The sequence below is a fragment of the Solenopsis invicta genome, chromosome 1 (genome assembly GCF_016802725.1).
Source record: "Solenopsis invicta isolate M01_SB chromosome 1, UNIL_Sinv_3.0, whole genome shotgun sequence".
Taxonomy (NCBI): domain Eukaryota; kingdom Metazoa; phylum Arthropoda; class Insecta; order Hymenoptera; family Formicidae; genus Solenopsis; species Solenopsis invicta.
This window is the reverse complement of record NC_052664.1, coordinates 4,929,911-4,952,675: the sequence shown is the minus strand read 5'-3', so window position 1 is coordinate 4,952,675 and position 22,765 is coordinate 4,929,911. Positions and strand designations below refer to the sequence as shown.

General features: G+C 32.0%; 1 protein-coding gene across 3 annotated transcripts in view; it reads right to left on the bottom strand.

The window, feature by feature from the left end:
* Window positions 1-1,872: 1,872 nt before the first annotated feature.
* The window catches only part of LOC105205062 (ankyrin repeat domain-containing protein 12), a 72,760-nt gene continuing 51,867 nt past the window's right edge, over window positions 1,873-22,765 (bottom strand). For all 3 annotated transcript variants that reach the window (XM_039449990.1, XM_039450751.1, XM_039450367.1), the window contains 5 exons: window positions 17,217-17,720; window positions 15,896-16,410; window positions 13,549-14,092; window positions 5,971-6,423; window positions 1,873-4,038 (listed from right to left, as the gene is read on the bottom strand). In XM_039449990.1, the coding sequence (XP_039305924.1) occupies window positions 3,859-4,038; window positions 5,971-6,423; window positions 13,549-14,092; window positions 15,896-16,410; window positions 17,217-17,720 (2,196 nt within the window). In that variant the 3' untranslated portion in view covers window positions 1,873-3,858. The remainder of the gene's footprint in view (window positions 4,039-5,970; window positions 6,424-13,548; window positions 14,093-15,895; window positions 16,411-17,216; window positions 17,721-22,765) is intronic.

The following is a 22,765-nucleotide window of genomic DNA, read 5'->3' as shown; positions in this document are numbered from 1 at the left end:
ATTATTAAGTTAGATCATAATTTATATTTTTTTGCAATTTTTTTATGACTCATTTTTTCACTTGAGATAGTATTTAATTACAGTTTCCCTTATAAATGCATGAGTTTCTGGGACACAATTTACTAAACTATAAGGTAAGAATGTTGTTTTTTACTTTTGTAAACAATCTTTAAAAAATTATTGATATTTCGATTAGACGAGAAGGGATAAAAGAAAGAGTATTAGAGTAACTGTGGGTAGTGGGATTACACATCCTGTCTGATTATTGATTGCAGTCGTTCACATTATAATTTTTCTCATTAGATCGCGAGTTTAATCCCAGATATCTCATATAAGTATTGTATATTTTAACTTTAGACAAAGTATATGCCAGTAACATACGAAAACGGAATTGTTTGAATGTGTTTTGTCCAGGAAATTTGTATATAAGATTACTCATAAAAAAAGTTACACACAATGGAGAGTCCCACAGACTCCAATAAAACTTTGCCGCCGTACCGTTTGAATTCTAGTTGATCAACCATATCAATCGAAAAAGATTTCAAACTCCAAATCTTTCTTATCTCATTTAGTCTTTACACAGCAAACGTCCGAAATTTTATAGGAGATCTCCATGATCCTCTAATGTGCTTACGGGTTAAAGTAATAAAAAAAAATAACGTAATTATTTATATTATTAAATACAGCTCCGATGACCTTGACCTTGACATATATCATATTATAGAGGTGAGGTACTGAACAACTTTTCCTTGTACATTGGCCTAGTTTACACCAAGCACTTGATACGCGTACTAATTAGTAATTTTTATTAAACTATCTTAATTTCGGCAATGAATTTAAAGAATAGTATACTAAGCTGGTACAATATGAATCGAGATAATTAAATATATGTATCATATATACACGCATCGTCGAAAGTAAGATAATTTAATAGAAAATTACGAGTTAGTACGCGTATTAAGTGCTCGGTGTAAACTAGGCCTGTTAATTGAAGTTAATCGACGGTACGATCTAGGCAAAAAATAGAAAAGAATCTTGGTTTAGAGACCGTCATGAGAACCATTCTAGGTAGTGAGAAAGTGGGAAGCATTTTGCTAACACTGTTATGTTGACCAAGGAGTCAACTGAAAGCCTGGCAGCACGCCTCTGTTAGAAGAGTTCCTTCAGTCTGCAATATCCAGAGAAATGGATGGTCTTTGATAAGTCACTTGTAGCGTCTGTTTATGTTTGTGATTTCATGGACCGGGTTATATTCATTCATGTATATCCGGAAGTGATTCGTGATAAATTGTTCCATGGCCGCTTGTCCAGGATTGAGTAAGAAATGGGGATGATGTTAGTGGATAGGCGACTATATTGCACTCCTCGCGGCCGAACGAACTCCATATTCCTGGGGACTGATCCTCTCCCTGAGTTTTTGAAGATTTTCATGTCCAGAACAAAAAAATTATTGATTGTAAAAGTATCGTTGCTACTTCGTGATTTCAATTAAATGAAATATAAATTCACTTTTTATTTGTAATTTATATAAAAGTGGAATTAAAACAAATCCAAAATATAAATTTCTAAAGTTATGTCAATTTCATAAATGTTATTGATTATAATACTTAATAATTCCAACAATGGAATGATTTCTTAATGGCCTAGTTTATACCGAGCACTTGATATATGTACTAACTCGTAACTTTCTATTAATTTATCTTACTTTCGACGATGCATGTATACATGATACATATATTTAATTATCTCAATTCGTATTGTACCAACTTAATATATTATTTTTTTAATTTATTCCCAAAATTAAGATAATTTAATAGAAAATTACTAGTTAGTACGCGTATCAAGTGCTCGATGTAAATTAGGCCAATAAAATTTTTCCTTGATAAATTTTCTTTTTTATTTCTTTCTGTATAATATACAAATATTCAATACAATGAAATCTGCTTAAAAATGTAACATAATCCTCACATAAAGAACATAATCCTCCATGCGAGTATATTTTTTACCATAACAAAAATTATTCATTGTTTAAAATGTTTTTATAAAAAATAATAAATTGGTAATTTAATGTTATGAAAAATATGTAGAACAATATAAAGAACCAAGTACACAAAGTGTACTTAAAATTTTACATATAGCTTTTCAAAAAAATCGAAACGTGATAAGTAAACCATTTGTAAACTTATTAACATTGTAAAATTATAAATACTAAATACATATAAAATTGTTTTATCATGAATTTTATTCAAATAATGTACGTTTATAAATATCGATTTCAATAAAATAATTATATTTGTAAAGAATCATGGTTTTATCTAAAACCTAAAAAAACTGGTGCTTTAAAACTTTTGAGTAATAGTGTGTACACTAAGAACAAAATTTTCATAATGAATGGAAAGGTTATATATACGTAATTTGTATATCATTTAATAAACTCTATTTTTTCTATTTTCCAATTCATTCCTACAACGAAGTTAATTAGAGTTGATTCATTATAAAATGCAAAATTTCACTAAAAAGAATATGTATATTTCTTAATCATTTTTAAATACTGAAATAAATTAGACTACAAAATCGTATTTTAGTATTTTGTCTAATACATTCCATCATTATTTCTAACATATCAAGAAACTGACACAATTATACAAACTTCTACAACATTGCAAGTTAAATAGCTGTATTTTAGTTGAATAGTTGAATTACACTAAGAAATATTGTCGCAATAACCTAATTACCTTTTATTTTACAATACTGAGATAATATTCACTGTTATTTCTACTTTTGAAAGCATATAATAAAAGTCGCTTTACCAAGGATATAGCCATTATGAATCTGTCAATACTTTTGAACCTATGTCAATGAAAATTCAAGGCACATATGGATATATTTTTGTATTTTATTAGTATAAGTGAATTGATTTACTTTGATTTATCTCAACTATATAAAATAAAGAAAGTATTTTCTTTTCTAACGTTCTTTTTTAGTGCAATCTAATCTCGCTTATAAAGGGTCAAAAAGGGTTGACCAGAAAGATTATGGAGACATCTTTTGCAGAATTTCTGTTCATCTAAATTATGACTAAAATACTGAAAGAATCGCGCTATTACTGTAATATTCATAATCAGGAGAATCTCCTGTAATCCGCTACAAAATAATTTTTTTGGAAAAAAACAAAATAAAAATTTTAAAGATAATCTTATTTATTATAACATTTTAACAACCAAATTGCAAAATCTGGCTTTGTAGCGGATTTTACAGCTTCGTAAAACATAATAAAAAAAGCTTATAGCAAAATATTGCTTCTATGAGACAAAATAGTGATGTACAGATGTGTATCTTTGTATAGAGAGTAGATATGTATCTGCGAAATAAAATGCGAAACGAGATGTAAATAAATGAGTTAACTCGTTACTCCGGTCAATGCTTAAACAACTGCAAATATAAGATAAATATTTATATGTGTTTTTAATTATTGAGAGTTTTCACACTTGTTCACATTGCAAATATAAGGTTATTGCTAATAGCCTTATATAAAATCAATGAAACTTTTAATTTCAAATTTAACTTCAGAGTCTCTTTTCTTTTTACAGCTTGAAATTTTGATATGACAATTCCAAAATCTAATAATCAATACTTTTATTTTGGAAATTTTTTGACTGTTGCAATACAATGTATATTTGCAAAATTTCTTTGCAGTTTGTTGCGTCGTTGTGATATTCGCTTATGATATGAATTTGCAATGACATAATAATAGTGCGTATATTAATAGAGATCACAGTTTAAAGCCAGCATCTTCGTTATTTCGAAGACATGAGAAAAATAGTGTACCAACAAAAAAAAATATACGAGTATTTTACACTAAGCTGGTAACAAATCAAAATCGTCTGACACATGCACCATGGGAACGTGAACGTCTTCTATCTGAGGTGTCGTTTTGGATTCACAAAGTCCTACTTCCTTCAATTTCCATTCCCAATGCATTCGTTGAACAGCGTGCAAAGACTCTGCTTCATTATGATGTCTCAATAGCATACCTTCCTGAAATTAGTCATAGATATAAATTTATTATTAGAAATAAATTTACTATTAAAAAAAATAAATATAATGAAATAAAAAAAATGTTTAATACAAAGTTACAAGAATACAATCTATGTATATATAATGTAAACTATGTAAATTATTAAATGCACAAAAGTAATGCAGAGCTAACACTAGATGTTCGTGTGTAAAAAATATAATTTTATGCAAAGGAAGCACGTTTTCCGCGACATTCCGGGACAGTTGGTAACATGGCCGTAAATAGACAATCTTTGGCTGCATTCATAATGAAGGTTCAGGTGCATCCAGATATTTTATTCTTCTTGTTTATCAAACATTAAACAAGGAGAAAATGATACCTAGGTGCACCCGGACGTTTTTTTTAAACGCACCCTTTGGGGTGGGGGATATTGTCGTCCGTGGGCGGCAAAATCTTCCGTAAAGCGCGCATGCGCACTTTTGTCAAGAAACTGTGAACGTTTCGTGGCGCATGCGCTGAGTATAGGATCGAAATGCATGAGCAAAGATAGTACTGATCTCTCATAACCTATAACCTGGACAAGCAGTAGCAGGAAAACGCCACGCGTTTGTTTTGTCCGGAATGCCGCAAAAAACGTATTTCCTTTGCATAATGTACTATTATTATTCGATAAAAATTAACAATATAGATGTTTCGGTCTTAAGGTTTGGAATATCTTTAGTACAATTTGATATCCACTGAAGATTATTTTCAAAAATATTATAGAGACTACACAATAAATTTACACAGTTTAGCTCTTTGAAAGATAACTCATATGGGCTTTGTTTACACCGAATACTTGATACGCGTAATATTTAGTAACTTTCTATTCAATTATCTTAATTTTGTTAATAAATTTAATGAATAGTATATTATATTAAGCTGGTACAATATGAATCAAGATAATTAAATATAGATATCACGTATACATTTACATGTATTGTCGAAATTAAGACAATTTAATAGAAAGTTACTTGTTAGTATGCGTGTCAAGTGTTCGGTGTAAACTAGGTCATGGGCAACAAAATAAAGAACAAACCAGTTATTTACAAATGGCATATCAAACAAATGTATGTATTATTTCACGCTTCTAACGTCACGACTTCAATATGGTCGCGGCGAGTAGACAGGAACCTTAATTCTCTGAGCTAAATATTGTTAAGTTGCTTATTACTTTGTATATAAACTGATTTACATATTTATACACACACGCGCGCGCGCACGCACGCACGCACACACACACACACACACACACACACACACACACACACACACACACACACACACACACAAAAATAGTAATGGATTATAGAAGATTCAGATTTCATCAGTCAGATATTAACCATTTTATATCTTGATTATTTTTTTCTATATCGTTAGTTGTCTAATTTACGTTGTTTGTAACATCTATATGAAAAAGTTTTGTATAAACAATACATAAATCTATAGAACTATAATTTTGAAATTTACGGCACAACTCTGAAATCGAGTACTATTAATTTTTAAATAAGTATACATATCTAAAAAATGAATATCAGAATAATAATATAATATGATATTAGTTATTATATTATCAGTTTCTTATTTTTAATCACTTAAATTTTTTAGTCACGTAAATTTCGATAATCATCAATTTTTAATAGTATCTTGTCGGTGTTACAACTAATCAAGTAAAAAAAAAAAAAAATATATATATATAAGTTATTCAGACAAAAAATTACTGCTTGAGCTTAATTAAAGAATATATTTTTATCATTTATCTTCTTTAAAAATGTTTTATTTCCAATTGTCTCAATTTTTTTGTTAAAAAATTTATTTAAAATTGATAAATAAAATTACAGTATAAAAATTTAATAAAGTTTAATAATATTTTACACGCACGCTCGCACGCATACATACAATTATATGTTTACCTTAATTTTTTCCCATTTATCGTCCACATCTTGAAGCCAACTTAAAAACAATCTACCATTATATCTACTTCTTGCATTTCTATCTTTTTCTTCTTGTTCCGGAGTAATGACATTATACACCTCTTCGTCTTTGAGAATTGTACAAACAGAAAAAGGTAGAGATTGATTAGCGAGTGCTCTGGCCGCTCTGCCATGGACTCTAAGAATCTCTTGTTCCACTGACAGAACTAATTTCTCTTTTTCAACCACATGTTGCATCCTGAGACGATACCGTTCTTTTTCTTGTTCGACATATAAATCCTTCATAGCTGTGTGCAAACCAACAGGTGGATTAACATTCGGTTCTTTTGCATTGCTAGCCAAGACGTATGTACAACGGTTCATCAAGTAATCCTTAAAACCTTGAGGAGGTTTCGGTTGAACGGGAAATAAGCCCTTTCGTCTTCTTTCGATCTGTAAAGAATATTAAAAATTTACATATTATATTTTATAATTCTCTTCTTCCAATCCACACTCATATTTTACGATAATTTACATCAATGATTATCATGAGCTATTTTAATCATAGAGGAAACTATGATTAAAGATATATACGCACGCACGCACGCACGCACGCACGCACGCACGCACGCACGCACGCACGCACGCACGCACGACGCACGCACGCACGCACGCACACGCACGCACGCACGCACGCACGCACGCACGCACGCACGCACGCACGCACGCACGCACGCACGCACACACACACACACACATATATATATATATATAGGGTGCGAGAAAAGTTCCGGGACGGCGAAATATCTCGAAAACTAAGCATTTTAGGAAAAAGTGTTTCAGACAAAAGTTGTAGGGTTTAAAAAGATCTATTTACTGATCTTATCAGTTTGACCTTGGATGGCGTCGCCAAGGTCAGATCGAAATTACATTAACTTTTTTAAATGGAACACCTAACTTTTTATTGCATATTCTTGTAGCTTATCTCGAGACCTTTCCAAAACATTACAAGAAAGTTTATTTTCGTTGAGTACTTTCCGAGTTGTGAGGCTTGAAAGCTACAGTGTACTGTAGTGTGGGTCCAGCCACTCTTGCCTTAACTGGCCGGACACACGCCACACTTGCCTTAACTGGCCGGACACACGCCATACTTGCCTTAACTGGCCGGACACACGCCACACTTGCCTTAACTGGCCGGACCCACACGCCACTCTTGCCTTAACTGGCTGGACCCACACTACAGTACACTGTAGCTTTCAAGCCTCACAACTCGGAAAGTACTCAACGAAAATAAACTTTCTTGTAATGTTTTGGAAAGGTCTCGAGATAAGCTACAAGAATATGCAATAAAAAGTTAGGTGTTCCATTTAAAAAAGATAATGTAATTTCGATCTGACCTTGGCGACGCCATCCAAGGTCAAACTGATAAGATCAGTAAATAGATCTTTTTAAACCCTACAACTTTTGTCTGAAACACTTTTTCCTAAAATTCTTAGTTTTCGAGATATTTCGCCGTCCCGGAACTTTTCTCGCACCCTGTATATATATATATATATATATATATATATATAGGGGAGACCGGGGCAAATCGTTAGACCTTTTTTTCTTTTGTGTCTCCTGAGTCCTATATTAATTAAAAAATAAAAAAAAGAGAGAGCGAGAGAGAGAGAGAGAGAAACATGAGCCGGTTTGAAAAGTTGAACCTTCCCCTTCACAATGCCGATATAAATAGAACATGCAAATGTACTTGTTTTAAAGTACATATAAAAATGTCGACCAATGTCAAGAATTAAGAATAGCCCCAAGCCCGGGCTAATTCGTAACTAGTCCGGGAATATTCCGAAATTTGTATTTTAAGTTGAAAGTCTGTAAAAAAGCTGTTGTTAAGACTTTCTTTTATTTAAAAAAGGATTTAGGTATACAAAAAACAAATGCAAACATACACGTTCGCATGTTCTTTTATGGCATCGGTGTGATAGATTTCCTAACCTCACAAGTGTCAATCTTTAACGCTTTATAATTTTTTACCTGCTTAACAGCGACGATTTTATATTCATATTCATGTTTTATATACACAATATTATCAAGTTTGAACTAAATCAATGAAGAACTTTACTTCAATGTGTAACAAACCGTCTTTCCGCTCCCCCCTCGGACCGTCCACCGTTCCGGGCTGTCCGGCCGAACAACCGCCGGACAGCGAAAACTCGGCGCGTAGCGCCAATAAGACAAATAACACCGGCGTAGTGCGCGTTGACGCATTCGCACGTGAGATCTCCGTGACAGATCTCCGCGCGCACGCGCTCGACCGGAGTGGCGACCGCTGGACCGATCTCGAGCGGCGGGGAGACCCCCACCGATTCCGTACCCCCGCACCGTCCCTGCCCTCGAGATTCGGGTATATAAGCGCCGCCGCTCCGAGAGTCGAGGCTTCTGCTTCTGCTTCTTCTTCTCCGTCCGCAGAAGAAAGCCTTCCTAGTGCTCACAAGGAGTTAAGCGCCTTAGCTTCCGTCAAGAGGTCTTGACAAGAGCCATCCGCCTTCCTCAAACCGCCGGTTCACGGGCTCAAGTCCATCTTGGGCTCCACCAGGGAATCCTGGTAGTCGGCACTTCCCGATCCGCCGTTCCCGCTTGGGTATCGACTCACGACCTGGGGTGTGGAGTTCCGCGCCTCTACCAAGAGCTCTTGGCGTGAGTCGATCACCACCGCTGAACATCGCGGTATTAACCGCCCCGCACCGGAATCGAGACCCGCGTACAGCTGTACCGCGCGCGTCAACAAAGGATTCCGAGTTCCGAGAAATCTCGGCTCGGAAATCCCGCGAACCAAGCATTGTAAATAGCTCCGTGTATAATACCGCGTCAAGACACTCGCGTGTAAATACCGTTCGTCCGTCCGCGCGCTTCGATTTCCGTCTGTCCGTCCGCGCGTAATCTCTAAGTTCTGTTACGTCTGTCCGAGCGTCACCGCCATCCGTCCGTCCGCGCGTCGTGGCTAAACCGCCACACTACTCCACTGTACGCTATATTACGCGAAATAAATTCGCTACTTTATACCATCCAACAAATAGAAAGTCTAGTTCTCTTGGCGACTTCAATCCGCGTCCTAGTCCGCCGAATTCACGCCGCCTCGTGCGCGGAAAAAGTCAGGTCGTTACAAATGTTTAACTCTGCGTAGCGCAGACGTTCGGAACACAGCCGAAGGGTTAGGGTTACCCAACTTGGGTTAGGCGCTGCAATCAGTATTAATGAATCGCCCCGGTGCTTCTTATTACGAAGCCCCAACATCAACTGTGCGCATTATTGCGTATAATCGACAAAAATAGACATCACACAGCAAAAAGTAAACACGAAATGTTTTAAATACATTCAACTGGACACGATACATTCAAAGTTTTCAAAAAAACCTTATTATCTTATTTAAATTTCGAAGAAACGCCGACTATCAGAAATTACTTTGACTGTCGCAAAACACATTTTTCACTAAAAGAAAGTCTTAACAACAGCTTTTTACAGTCTTTCAACTTGAAACATAAATTTCGGGATATTCCCGGACTAGTTACGAATTACCTCGGGCTTGGAGCTATTCCTAATTTTTGGCATTGGTCGACAGTTTTATATGTACTTCAAAGCAAGTACACTTCCATGTTCTATCTATACCGGCATTGTAAAGGGGAAGGGGTTTAACCTTTCAAACCGCCTCTTTTTTTTCTTTTTTAATGAATATAGGACACAAAAGAAAAAAAAGGTTTACCGAATAGCTTCCCTATATATGAGACGTTTTGCGTCAAACGGACCACCTCTCCTTCCAAAAATTAACGCAACAGAAAAAAACATTTGAGGTCTTAAAATATTCGTATACTTGTGTACATTTAAATAGAACGTGGCAATTTGTAAAATTCAATATGGCGGCTGAAAACCTGACAAATCGGGTCGAAAATGATTACTGTAAGGTTTTCGAGGTCGTTGATTACAAATCTGGAGACAGAATTACAAAATTCGAAATGGCGGATTTGGAAATGGAAATTGGAAAATCAGTATATAAAACGTATTATAATTGTTGTTTATTGTTGTGTATTATCAAGTCAAAAACGGCACCACAGTATCGCATTACTTGCGATTTTGTTCCTTTAATACATACTTTAAACAAGAAAAGCATGTCCATTTTGGATTTTCATTACTCACGAGCTTCAGAATATCATTTTGCAAGAAATTTTCGAGTTTTCATGTATTTCTCTTTGTTATGCCGTTGGTCATTGTAGAGTATTAAATTCCACAATACACAACAATAAATAACATGTATAATATTTACGTTTTATTTAACTGATTCAAAATCTGACCATTTTAAATCCGCCTTTTCAAATTTTGTAATTTTGTCTCCAGATTCGTAATTAATGATCTCGAAAATCTTGTAATAATCATTTTCAAGCCAATTTGTCAAGTTTTCGCATTTTAATCGAAGATATTGTAAAATCATTCGTGACTTTTGCGGATTTAAAGCGCCATATTAAATTTTACAAATCGCCACGTTCTATTCGAATCTACACAATTTACGAATATTTTGAGACCTCAAACATTTTTTTCTATTGCGTTAATTTTTGGAAAGAGAGGTGGCCCGTTTGATGCGAAACGTCTCATATATATGTGTATATATGTAATATATTTATGCATATTTTATAGATTTTAAAATCGATTAATAATTTTAATGCTAAAATATTTGATGTAAGTTTTTAGATTTTATTTTATTTGTTATTTTCTGCATAACTGTCAAGCACAGATTCAATGGAAGACTCAAGAGGTAGTGGAATTGTTTAAATATTAAATTTCCAAAAATTTAATATTTAAACAATGAAAATAGTGAAAGATATCTCAAACCGACACCTGAAAACATTTTAGAATATTTTTATGTTTCTAGAGCAACAAAATAACAAAATTTCTTGTGTCTTTTTAAATATATTTTTTTCAGAGAGAGACTTAATGTCAAATAATTCTTTATTTTAAACTCAACTTTCTGTTAAATGATTTAAATATCAAAATAGTACAATTATCATATAAATTGCAAATTTCTTAATAATATTTTGGTAACTTTGATAATATTTGGGCACAATATATGAGTAGATATAATAAAAAATAGGACTTTAACTTGAAAAATAACAATGTTCCCCATATTTTTAATAAAAATTTTTACTAATATTTATTTTTTAAATTATTTTTTATTAATTATTATTATAATTTTAACAATTATAAAATATATATTTTTAATAATGGGATGATCTTCAAATTCTATGTATTCTTTAATTGCGTCTATTCAAGTTATTTCTCAGTCTCATGAGGTTTGTCTTATAAGGTTAGTTTTATTATAATTATTTTAATTTTAATAATTTTAAGAGAGATATTCTTTTGTAGATTTTATAAAATGACAAAATTATTTTTGGTATTTAATAATATTAGTGCCATTATTTTTAGTATTTTTTATTAGAATATTAGCTGAGTTAAATCGGAGGCCCATAGATTTTGTTGAGGGTGAGTCTGAGTTGGTTTCCGGGTTTAATATTAAATATTTTATGGCAGAGTATGAGATAATTATTTTTTTTAGATATTTAATTTTAATAATATTTACTAATTTAGTATATTCGTGTGTGTGTGTGTGTGTGTGTGTGTGTGTGTGTGTGTATTAACATTTTATTATCATTAATGATTTTTATGCGGGGTATGTTACCTCGAATACGATACAACGAATTGATATATTTGTATTAAAAGATTATTTTACCTTTTATTTTAAATTATATTATTTTTATTAGGAGCTTTAAAATTTTATTAATGTTAATAATTTATGAAAAAATAAATAGCATCATCGTGTTCAGCAAGTCAAAATCTGTATGATTTACTATGTTTTTTACGTTTCCATTTCATGGGTAAAAAATAGCCTTTTTTAGCATTGTTCTTTACATATTACATACTCAAAAAGAAAATTATTAGATTTATATAAAAAAATGAAGGCCCTGTGCAGCAAGAAACGCGTTTAATTGATTAATGTACTCACAATTTAAATAATTTTTTCTAGCTTTATATAAATTATTATATTATATTATTTATTATACTGTAGATGTCATTTCTAAATGTATTTGAATAAATTTCGCTCATTAAAAGCTTAATTATTTTTGTTTTCTGTAAAAAAAATAAAGACAAGATTTTTTTGGTTTCTTGAAAATTTAACTTTTTAAGATAAAGAAACACTATAAATTTTTATCCAATCGAGTGTAGCATAGTACAAAAGTTCAAAAGTATTTTATGATAAGATAACAAACATAATAAAAGGTGTTGTATTACATAAATATGTTAAATTAATTATTTATTTAAAACTATCATAAATTAGAACATTTCAATTTAATTTATCATTTTTAATCAAGTCTACTAATATATAAATTTACTGATTACATTGCTCAGAAAAAAAATAAATTGAGAATTTACTAATCAATGTAAGAGTAAAAATAATAAACAATATCATATGGAATATTTTCCTCTTTTAAGATTTTTTTTTCTATCACGAAAAACTTCAAAGAGTAAGGCCAAATTTGGTCCATTTCTTGAACCTCGAATTTCAAACTTTCTTTTATGCTAAATAGTATTATATAATGGAACATTAATTCCAGAGAAATTTTAAAATGAGCATAAGCGCGGTTCCAGAGATATAAAGGGTTGAAAATGATGGTTTCTCATAAGGCGCCATTTTTAGACTTCTTTTCTGTTGTTTGAATAAAAGTTACCATTTCCCATTGTATTTTTGTGCGCTAAACACGAATCTGGTAAGGACATTGCTCTATTACGTCAGATTTCTTAGAAAAGTGTCAAAAATGATCCTTTTTACCTCATCATGGCGTAAGAAAAGAAATCTATTTCTATCTATCTAAACATCTATCTAAAAGAACATATATATGACAAAGTGAAACATTGTTTCTTATAGATTTTTATCCCGGATTGAAATATGACCTTAGTTTTCCATTATATAGTACTATTTGGCATAAAAAAAGTTTGACATTCGAGGTCCAAGAAATGGGCAAAAAAAATAGGTCTTTTTGGCATCACTTTTTTTTAATTTTTTACATTTAAAATATGTTTTATATTTATTATAATATGACCTAAATATGTAGTTTTATTTTTTTATTTATAGTACATCATATAATATTAATAGTATCTTTGATGTGGCTTGCTACTTTTTGTTTTTCATTTTTATATTTTATTTGCTATCTAATGATAAGTTATATGTCAGTAAATTTAGGTATTGACAGAATTGGTTAAGGATGAGTAAGTTAAGTCGGAACATTCTAATGGTTTTAAATAAATAATTAATCTAACATATTTAATACATCTTTTATTATGTTTTATTGATCTATTAAAGTATTAATTTTTTAAGACTTGTTTGATTTTTGTAGGAAACCTTTTAATTATACTTGTATATTGAACAGCATAAATGTTTGTATAAATGTTATGTGTATTAAAAATTCTAGTATGTAAATGGCTATTTGAAATTGTTGCAAAAAATTCCATATATTATCGAAAATTGAAGAGATACCTTACCTGTTTTCTAATATTTAAAAACAATTGATAACAATTGGTAATGGGTTGATCGTGTGGATGAATCTCTGGTCCCGTATTAGTAGCCTCAGCTGCTTCATTAGCAGCAGCCGTAGCTGCGGCTTGTTGTGCTTCCTTACTAGGTTTCATTTTTCTCTTTCTAGGATGAAGCTCGACAGCTGGTGCCGGCGTACCGGTGTTAGACATCGTTGAGGATGTGGTCGCCGAGATATTCTCCAAATTTTCCATGCCACCATCCTTTTGATTTTTCCCGGTGGTGTCTGTATTTTTGTCTGATTTCTCCATGGCTGTGTTACATTTAGAAACAGTTCCTGTACTTGTGGATTCCGACAACGTAGTCTTATTTACGTCGGATCCGACTATTTCTGGAGTAGGTGAGTGATGCCTTTGTTGTGGCGAAGAATTATTCGAACGATCTATACTAGTATTAGCTGGTAAAGGTGACGAAGTAGAATAACCCCCATTACTTGATGAAGGAACAGTTTCTTTTGGTGCCATTGAACCATTATTACCATTTCCAGTCCCCCTATAACAATATAATTGTAAGATTATATGTCATTTATAAATGACTATTTACAATCACAATTTTGCTGTTATATTGCCGTTGCATTTTGTTATGTCTTTAATAGAGAGCTTGTATAAGAAGAGATGCAAACTAATCATGTAATCAATTTTGTAATTAATTACAGAAAATTTTTGTTCATCGTCATGTGATCAATTGACATCATTTATAAAAACAACAATACATAAATCCTATATAAATATAAGGATAAGGTCATATTAACTTAAAATATGAATATATATTAAATATTATAGAGCTTATATAAGAGACTTCACGATATCAGCTTTAAATTGCTAATAGTGGCTAAGAACTGTATCAGTACTTATAATTTATTCACATATAAATAAGATATTTTGTTCATTTATATGGAAATAAAATGAAGACATACTTATAAAGCTATTATTTAAAATACAAATAATCCTAATATGACCGGGAAGTGTAACAAATTAAATTAACGAGAAATGACAATACCGATCGAAAGCAGTTCTTAGTGTTCAAGATTTTTCTATGTGAATTTTACAAATGTTTACAAAATTCTTCAAACTGCACGCCGAATTGTTTTTCCGAACATAAAACATAGATTTTTAAGAACCTCAAATGTAATATCACAAAATTAAATTGTTAATTAATTTAATTATTTTTTTATGCTTGTACTCTACTACCCCCTTTAATCCTGAAATATATAAAAAAATATATAAAAAAATAACAATTGCGAAAAATATTACCTCGACCATGGTAATACCTGTATTTCAAGTCCGGAAAAAAATTCGGTGTGCAGTTAGAAGAATCTTGTAGAAGTTTGTAAATTCACATAGAAAAATGTAAAGTACTAAGAACTGCTTTCAAATAGTATGGCATTTCTCATTAATTAAATTGAAAAAAAAATAAGTATTTTTTAAATTATAACATTACAAAAATTATTAAATTTCAAAATTAATTATTTTTTTTATTAACTTAAGTTTTAATTCAATTAATTTCATTCTGGGTTAACTTTTATCTTAACTAAGTTAAATTTTCAAAGTTGCTAACTTTAACTTAGTTAAAAAAAAACTTAATTTACCCAACCCTGCTAGGAATAGATAGAGGCATCAGAGAAAAAAAGTACTTCAGTAAAGTGATTATATAGGTAGGTGAATTTGTATCTAGGTACTGCACAACACTGGTCTTGAAGATTCTTAATAAGATACATTTAAGTATTCTCGATGTTGTCTGGGATACAGCAGTATTAAGGAGAAATTGAATTATTTGAAGGATCCGAGAATTTTTGGACACCCTATATATTATGTAAATAAAAATCTTATACTTCCTATATTTACTGCTCCTCTTTTTAAGTTCATAAATGCCCAATTAATTTTATAAAACTTAAAAAACACTCTTATAACTATTTCAGCATAATACATCTCGATTTTTCTATAACTCCTTAGACCTAATGGACAAATAATTATTTTTTCTATTTATCAAGGGTCTCATAAATAATTTCTAATAAATAACTTAGGTGTTGATCTAAGCCAAAAATGGCCTCCGTTTAACATCCTCCTTTAATCGGCCAATCAAATTAATCAGAGAGAAGCCAGCCCCTCAAAGTAATATAAATATCGAGACTACATTAACATTATGTGAGCATAACATTCAATATCACGAGTCATATTTTTTTGCAAGTGCAATTTGCTTTATATACTTATCTTAACAATACGTTTTTATTGTATATTTATCTTAGTAAGACAGCTTCTAGTATTAATATCATATTAAAAATAAATTTTTTCTAACCTGTGTGAACTTCTCAATACACGTTGATGATGCGTCGATCTTTCTTCTCCATGCAAAGTCCCGCTAAAGTCTTTCTTGTCTTCTCCTTTTGTACTAACATTACTTTCCGTCGGACTAGTTGTACCGCTAGTGGACTGACTTTGCTCTTTCTCGGTCGAATCATTACTATTTGAACTGGCGACCACGTAGGGCAACTGGTGACTTCTATTTGCAACATTTTTACCGTTTCTATTGCCTTGTTCCTGTTCTGATGCCGTACTTTGTGGAATAACTATCTTTAAAGGCGGCACTTTAGGGGCAGAATCAGAACATTTAGATCGGTCCTCCTCACTGTCCGATTCGGGTGGCGCCGGAGTGGTAACCGTCTTCGTATTTATCGAACTAGAAATATTTGAAGGTTTTGGGCTACTGGCCATCGAAGAGGCATTAGGACTCTTTCTGTCTGTACTGGAACTCAAATTTTGACTTCCTTTACCAGATGCTGTTCCAGATCCTTGCTTACCAGATTTAATGCACTGCAATTAAATATCATAAGAGCAACACATTATAACAAGAGCTACAGAAAGATACTACGCAGTAAAGTCATCAATATTAGAATAGGTCTCCTAAAATGACTTTGTTTCTCGAAAATTAAACATTGTACTATATTAATAAAGGAAGATCGTTAGTACTATCATACACATTTTAAATTGTCCCATACGGAAATAAACAATTACATAACTATTAGTGGAATTATTTGATTATTCAATAGTTTTGTCGCGGATTATAGGGAAGAACTATTAGATTATAGTTATATATATTAATAGAACTAATCATATAACTATTGAATGGATTATGAAGAGTATTATTGAAGAATTATTTGAACTATCCCAATAAGCAAAGCAATATTTAAAAAAAACATTGTTAATAATAAAGAAAAATATTTTTTAAATGATGGGGATATTATAATAGATTCACAAAGGTTTCTTTTCTTAGGAATTTTTTTCGAAAATATCCAAGTGGTCACCTATCTGAATCGTTAAAGTTGCTTTAGTTCTATGACTTCAGTAAATGATACCTAGGTGATGATCTGTGAACACTTTGTGTTAATACGTATATATCATTAACAGATAAATATACGTTATCAAAAAGATAAAAAATATATAATTAAAGCATATTTTTTATATAACATATAAAATGTTATATAAGAATCTTACAGTTGTACGCTGACTATTTTGTAACCACTTGTTATATTTTTACTCTCTAAGATTATGCCAAAATTAAGTGACGATATTGGCGATCTTCTTCTAATAATAATACATGTAGTAATAACAATTCTTACCTTTTCTCCACTACTGGCAACGTTTCTACCAGTACTTTGCCTACTCGTCAGGTTATTTTTCATGTCTTTCATGTTCTCGGAATCCTTGCGTTTCTTTCGTCGATTTTCCTCGTCTTGCTCCTCCGTATTATCTCCGTCGAAGACACGTTTAGCCGATGGCGAGGACGTCGAGACGGCTGACGTCTCATCGGAGGAAGTCAACGGTGCCATTGTCGCTTCACTGGCAGATGCCGACGAGTTGCCAATGGTAGACGTATTACTTCCGCTACTCTGGTTTCCTTGGCCACTCGAGGGTTTGCTGCTACCATCTTTGTCTTTATCCGGATTAGGATTCGGAGAAGAGCTAGCACCTCTCACTGGCGTTGGCTCCTTCGAGCTTTTGAACTCGTACACATCACCACTGTCGGTAGATGACGACGCATTGCCGGTATTCGAAGCGGTATTCGAGTTTGTCGACGACACGTTGATCGGCACTTTCGATGAAGTCTCCATTGAGCCTTGACCCTGTATTCGAGACTTATTAATAAAGTATTTTCAAAAGTATACGATATGGAACATGATGCGCGCACTGAGGCACAGATTTAATTAAATAAATTAAAATTTAATTGCAACAACTAAATCTCTTGTTTATATATATAAGCAAAAAAATGTTTTAACGTAATAATTTGGTTGAAAAATATTTAGTAATAATAACATTTAATATACGCACTTTTGGACATTAATGCTTTGTGCATTTCTTTTCTTTGAAATATCTTGTCAGTTATTATTAATTATAACAGTTACAATTATTTTAAAAATAAATAACTGTATATTTTCTATACCCTATTCATTGAAAGAAAACTCTCGGCCGGACAAAAACTCATCTATTCGTGCAGGCTTTGTTTACAGAATGGTTGAAAAGCCCCCTTTCTCCACTAATCGCTCAGGTCGTACAAATTCATAATTTCAATGGATTCAAGTGAGTGGCATCAGAATATGTTGTTGCGATTATTGATTCAATAATAAAATAAAATCTTTGAATGGTTTGGTTTCATATTTTTAAATAAAGTGTGTAATTTAATCCTTAAACAGATTAGGGAGTCTGGGGGATTCCCTATAAAATTTCAAACGCTTGCTGTGTGAAAACGGAATGAGATAGGAGGTTCGGACCAGAGGCTAAAAAAAGTTTGAAATCTCTTTCAATTGATATGGTTGACCAACTTTATTGGTGAACTAGAGTTCGAACGGCATGGCAGTTTTGTTGGAGTCTGTGGGACTCCATTGTGTGTAACTTATGAGTAATCTTATATAAAAATTTCCCGGACAAAATACGTTTGAGGTCCGTTCGTGTATGTTACTCGCATATACTCTGGCAAAAATTAAAATACTATATAGTGCTGTGGAGAAGGGATTTCTGAGCAGGGCCCGCGCAAAGCGGATGAATTTTCGTTCGATCGGAAGACATGCATTAGTTTCTCATTGAAATTCAATCTCGCAGAAAGTTGTGTTGTATTGTCGAAGTTTCTGAACAAAATTATTACAGCATGTAGGTATACATCGCGCGCTCGTGTGTATGCGTGTATGCGTGCGAGCGTGTGTGTGCGCGTATATCAGGACAGCAAAAATATGTCATATATGTTCTTCTAACAGAGATTAATAAAATATATCACGAAACACATCAATTTTCAATTTTAGACACCTTAAATTAATCATAAAAATACCTCATATTCTCCTTGTTACATATTTTACTTTTTAAAAGAAATGGCAATAACATAATTTTTTTTTTTTTTTTTGAAAGTATGACTCTGTAACTTAAAAACGCTATAAAGTCTTTAAAAGTTTTTTGTTGTAAAGATCGAGAATTTTTTCTCAATGAATAAAGTGTAGAGATGTTGAAGTATATGTAAAAGTAATATTTTTTTTATATTTATAAAAGATTAAGTAAAAAGTAACAAACACGAATAACTTATGGTGTGTAAAACCTGTTCACAATATTAGAAATTGCTCAGAGGTTTCAGACAGAAAGAGAATTAATCAATCATTAATCAGTTAGCCAAATTATTCAAATAGGATTGGTCGATTCCTCTTTTTGTCCAAGATCTCGAAGCAATATTTTCGTATGCAAGGCTTAGTAAAGATCTGGAAAAAAATGTACTATGTATTAACAGAAACATTTGATTCGATGAATTGAACTGTTAATTGTATAAAACTAAATTTTTGATTGGAATCTTATTAATTTTTATTTCTTAAATCGAATTTGTATGTTAATATTATCTACTAAAATTTCTAATGGAATTTTTTTGTTGCATTAATCAAAGAATTTAATCGGATAAAACTAATTCCAGTGTAAGAATTCTGAAGGTGCTCTAAGAAAAAGATACTTAAAAGTTTATTTGTGAGATATAATGTTTAGTTTATTCAAATAAACTCTTATTTAAAAACGGTAAAATAAAATTTTATTTCAAATAAACCATCTAATAAAAAAACTGACACAAATGATGTATACCATCATTACAGTTAATTTTTTTAAAAATAATAAATATCAAAAAAATATCATAAATAATATTTATTTCTAAATATATCGCTTTTTTTCTTAGTGCAGAACTACTGACTCTAGCAGAATCAACTGCAGATGTTGTGCCAAGTATTGCTTCTTCTTATAAGACAATGCTCAATAGCGTGTTTTTCTAATAGGAGTGTCTGCGATAACAAATATAATTATTTGAAACACAACAAGATGAATGCGTTTGTCATTGCGGTTGTCGCTACTATAAAATTTTATATTAAAACAAACATTCTAATTATAAATATTAAAATTACATTAACATATAAAACAAGTTTTAAATTTAAAAAACCCAAAAAACCAGGTTTAAACAAAAAAACTTGGTTTTTGGTTTTTTTTAAACCAGATTTTTACCCAACTCTGCTTGAAATCGTTAATCATTTTAAGTTTTACACAAACATAGTATGTTTGTGTAAAAATTATGTATAAAATGGAATTATGTAACACAAGGTGTTACGTTGTATTCACATAATTCCATTTTATACATAATTTTTCTATGGACAAGAAAAACGAAAAATACACACATAAATATCAATATAAATATCGTTATCATCTCGTAAGATCGTCGTCACGTTGCACGATTGTTCTATGCTTTATTGTTCTAGACCAGTGGTCGTAACAAAATGCACATTTCGGGCCGATTTTTGAAGCACCTCCTATCTCTCCCATTACCGCTCGAAACTCGATGACCGGGCTAGACGCGAGTTTCGAGCGGTAGAGGGGGAGATAAGAGACATCGTCTTAGAAATCGGCCCGAAATGTTGCAACCACTGTTCTAGACTCTAGAATTTAAAGTTTAGAGAACACTATTAGCGCTACCTAAAGTTCATAATAAGCAATACCAAAAGAACAAAATATCTTAATCGCAATGCTCCTTTGCAGTTACACAATTCGCATAAAGTAGAAGTATTAAAAACGATTTTTAAAAAATTAATATTTATATAAATAAAATTATTATTAAAAATTACTTTTGCTTAATAAAAACTTATTTCTTGGATGTTAAAAAGGTGAAAAAAGTGAATTTTGATAGAGAAAGTAAGTAAAAAATGAGGTTTAAAAAAAGTAAATAAAAGTGAGAAAAGTAAGCAAGTATGAGCTCTGCACTCTAGAATTTTTAAAAAATCAATTTTTTTTTTCTTAAAATATGTCTTCGGGCCTCAGAAATAAGGTACAAATAGTTTTATAGAGAGGAAAAGTTTTTAAGCTCCTATGAAAGAGATTTTGTCGGGATACCTGCGGTGCGCGCTAAACGCTCCAAAAACCTGTTATGAGTCTGTAATGCTTGCCATCCCTTGACATAGTAAAGGAATTAGTTACCTACACATGTGAAGGAATTGTAATAGCTTTACTTTACCTATAGGTAACAATAGTAGTATAAATACAACTATTTAGTATTTGTGCAGCATCAGCTGTTATAGCCGTTGAAGCGACGCTAACAACATGCCAGTTTATTTCAAAATTATTTGGTATTTTCTTGATCACGAGTGACAAAGGATAATATCGTAACAAGAAAGAAAAAAAAAGATTTCAATTTTTCGAAAAAACCGAAAATATCCGGCAAACAACCGTTAAATAGATTTGAACTGGAGTCTTCGCAGCTCGAGCAAGTCAGTACATCTGCTAAAAAACTATGAATATCTGACAATGCGAATATGATGCAAACATTGATCCTACGTACAGTTATCGGAAATTAAACTTAACGACTATTTTGTTAGCCATTTCGAAAGTTGTGTGTAAAAAATGCAAGTCAAGAATAAAATTCACCGAGAATGGTACGCGTGGTTTAGGTTTCAAAATCGTCGTTTCTTGTAAAATTTGTGATGAAATCTACATTAATAGCTGCCTATTGATTCATAAGAGATATGAAATAAATCGCAAAATCATTCTTTCCATGCGATTATTGAGCATTGGACTGAATGGAATCGAAAAATTTTGCGCTTTTATGGACTTGCCACGACTAATTTTTCATTCTTTTTACAAGAAACTTGTTTTAACGATTAATATCGCCGCTGAAACTGTTTGTCAAATAAGTATGAAGAAAGCAGCCCAAATAGAAAAAGAAAAATGTATTGAAAATGTATTGACAAACAAATGGTCTAACTATATCAGGCGATGGATCATGGAGGAAATGCAGCTTTTCTTCGTTATTTGGGCTCGTATCGCTCATCGGATAGCACACTGGGAAACTGATCGATATTTGTGTAAAATCAAAATATTGTAAATCTTGCGAATACTGGAAGAAAAAACCGATAAGGAAGAGTGTGCAAAGTGGCTCAAAGCTCACATGTTAATAAATGTCAAGCAAACCACCACTGTTCTGCTGGAAAAATAGAAATAGACTCGGTGATTGAAATGTTCCAGCGCTCATTAACATTACATCAAGTAATTTATGCTAATTATGTTGGAAATAGAGACTATAAAACCTTTAAAGGAATTTTAGATGCCCAGCCTTATGAAAATGTCATTGTAGCCAAAAAAGAGTGCGTTGATCTTCAAAAGAGTATGAGCACTCGCGTTCAAAAAATCAGTGAAAGGTCTTGGAGGTAAGAAAATGCTTACTGGCAAGCTCATTAATGAGCTTACAATTTATTATGGATTTGTCATTCGAAGAAACAAGGATTCCACTAAAAAAATGTGGAACAAGATGTGGGCAACGCTGTATCACAAGCTTTCGACAGACGAAGAACCGCAGCGTACAAAATGTCCAGCTAGTAAAGATTCTTGGTGTTCGTGGCAAAGGGCAAAAGCTACCAATTGTTTAACTGATTATAAACACAAGCCGGCAATGACAGAAGTAGTTTTCAATGCTATTAAGCCGATTTATAATGAGTTAAGCAATAACCTCCTCAACCGATACATTGGCAGTTATACTCAAAACAGCAATGAGAGTTTCAATGTTACGGTCTTTGGCTCCAAAAACTGTTTCAAGCAGCAAGGTCGTCCTTGATTTGGCTACAAATGCTTCTGTTTGTATTTATAATGATGGGTTGTTAAGTATTATAAAAAT